At 70.0% G+C, this 494-nt stretch overlaps 1 protein-coding gene across 1 annotated transcript in view; it reads right to left on the bottom strand.

Annotated features, from left to right (window-relative positions):
- The window catches only part of ETH_00036820 (uncharacterized protein), a gene marked incomplete at both ends in the record, with an annotated part of 2,029 nt that overhangs the window by 134 nt on the left and 1,401 nt on the right, over positions 1-494 (bottom strand). The window contains one exon of the mRNA XM_013374903.1: positions 3-488. Within this exon, the coding sequence (XP_013230357.1) occupies positions 3-488 (486 nt within the window). The remainder of the gene's footprint in view (positions 1-2; positions 489-494) is intronic.

The following is a 494-nucleotide window of genomic DNA, read 5'->3' as shown; positions in this document are numbered from 1 at the left end:
GGGGGCCCCCCGCGGGGGCCCCCGGGGACTCCGGGGCCCCTTTTGGGGGCCCCCACAGGGCCTCCTCAGGGGCCCCCTGGGGGCCCCCCCGCGGGGGCCCCTGCGGGGAGGCCCCCTGTGGGGCCCCCGCTGGGGACTTCGCTGGGGGCCCATTTGCGTCTGCTGCTGCTTGCTGCTCTGCTGCTGCTGTGTGCTGCTCTGCTGCTGCTGTTTGCGTCTCTACTGCCGCTGCGTGCTGCTCTGCTGCTGCCCCGTGCTGCTCTGCTGCTGCTGTCTGCGGCTCTGCTTTCGCTGCGTGTTGCTCTGCTGCCCCTGCGTGCTGCTTTGCTGCTGCTGCGTGCTGCTCCGCTGCAGCTGTTTGCTGCTCTGCTGCCGCAGCGTGCTCGGCTGCTGCTGTTTGCTGCCCATTTGCTGCTGCTTGCCGCACGTTTGCTGCAGCTTGCTGCTCTGCTGCTGCTGCTTGCTGCTCCGTTGCTGCTGCTTGCTGCCTCTGC

Source organism: Eimeria tenella, genomic scaffold, assembly GCF_000499545.2.
Source record: "Eimeria tenella Houghton genomic scaffold, Eth_scaff2367, whole genome shotgun sequence".
In the NCBI taxonomy this organism is placed as follows: domain Eukaryota; phylum Apicomplexa; class Conoidasida; order Eucoccidiorida; family Eimeriidae; genus Eimeria; species Eimeria tenella.
The sequence above is the reverse complement of the archived record's forward strand: the minus strand, read 5'-3'. Positions and strand labels throughout refer to the sequence as shown.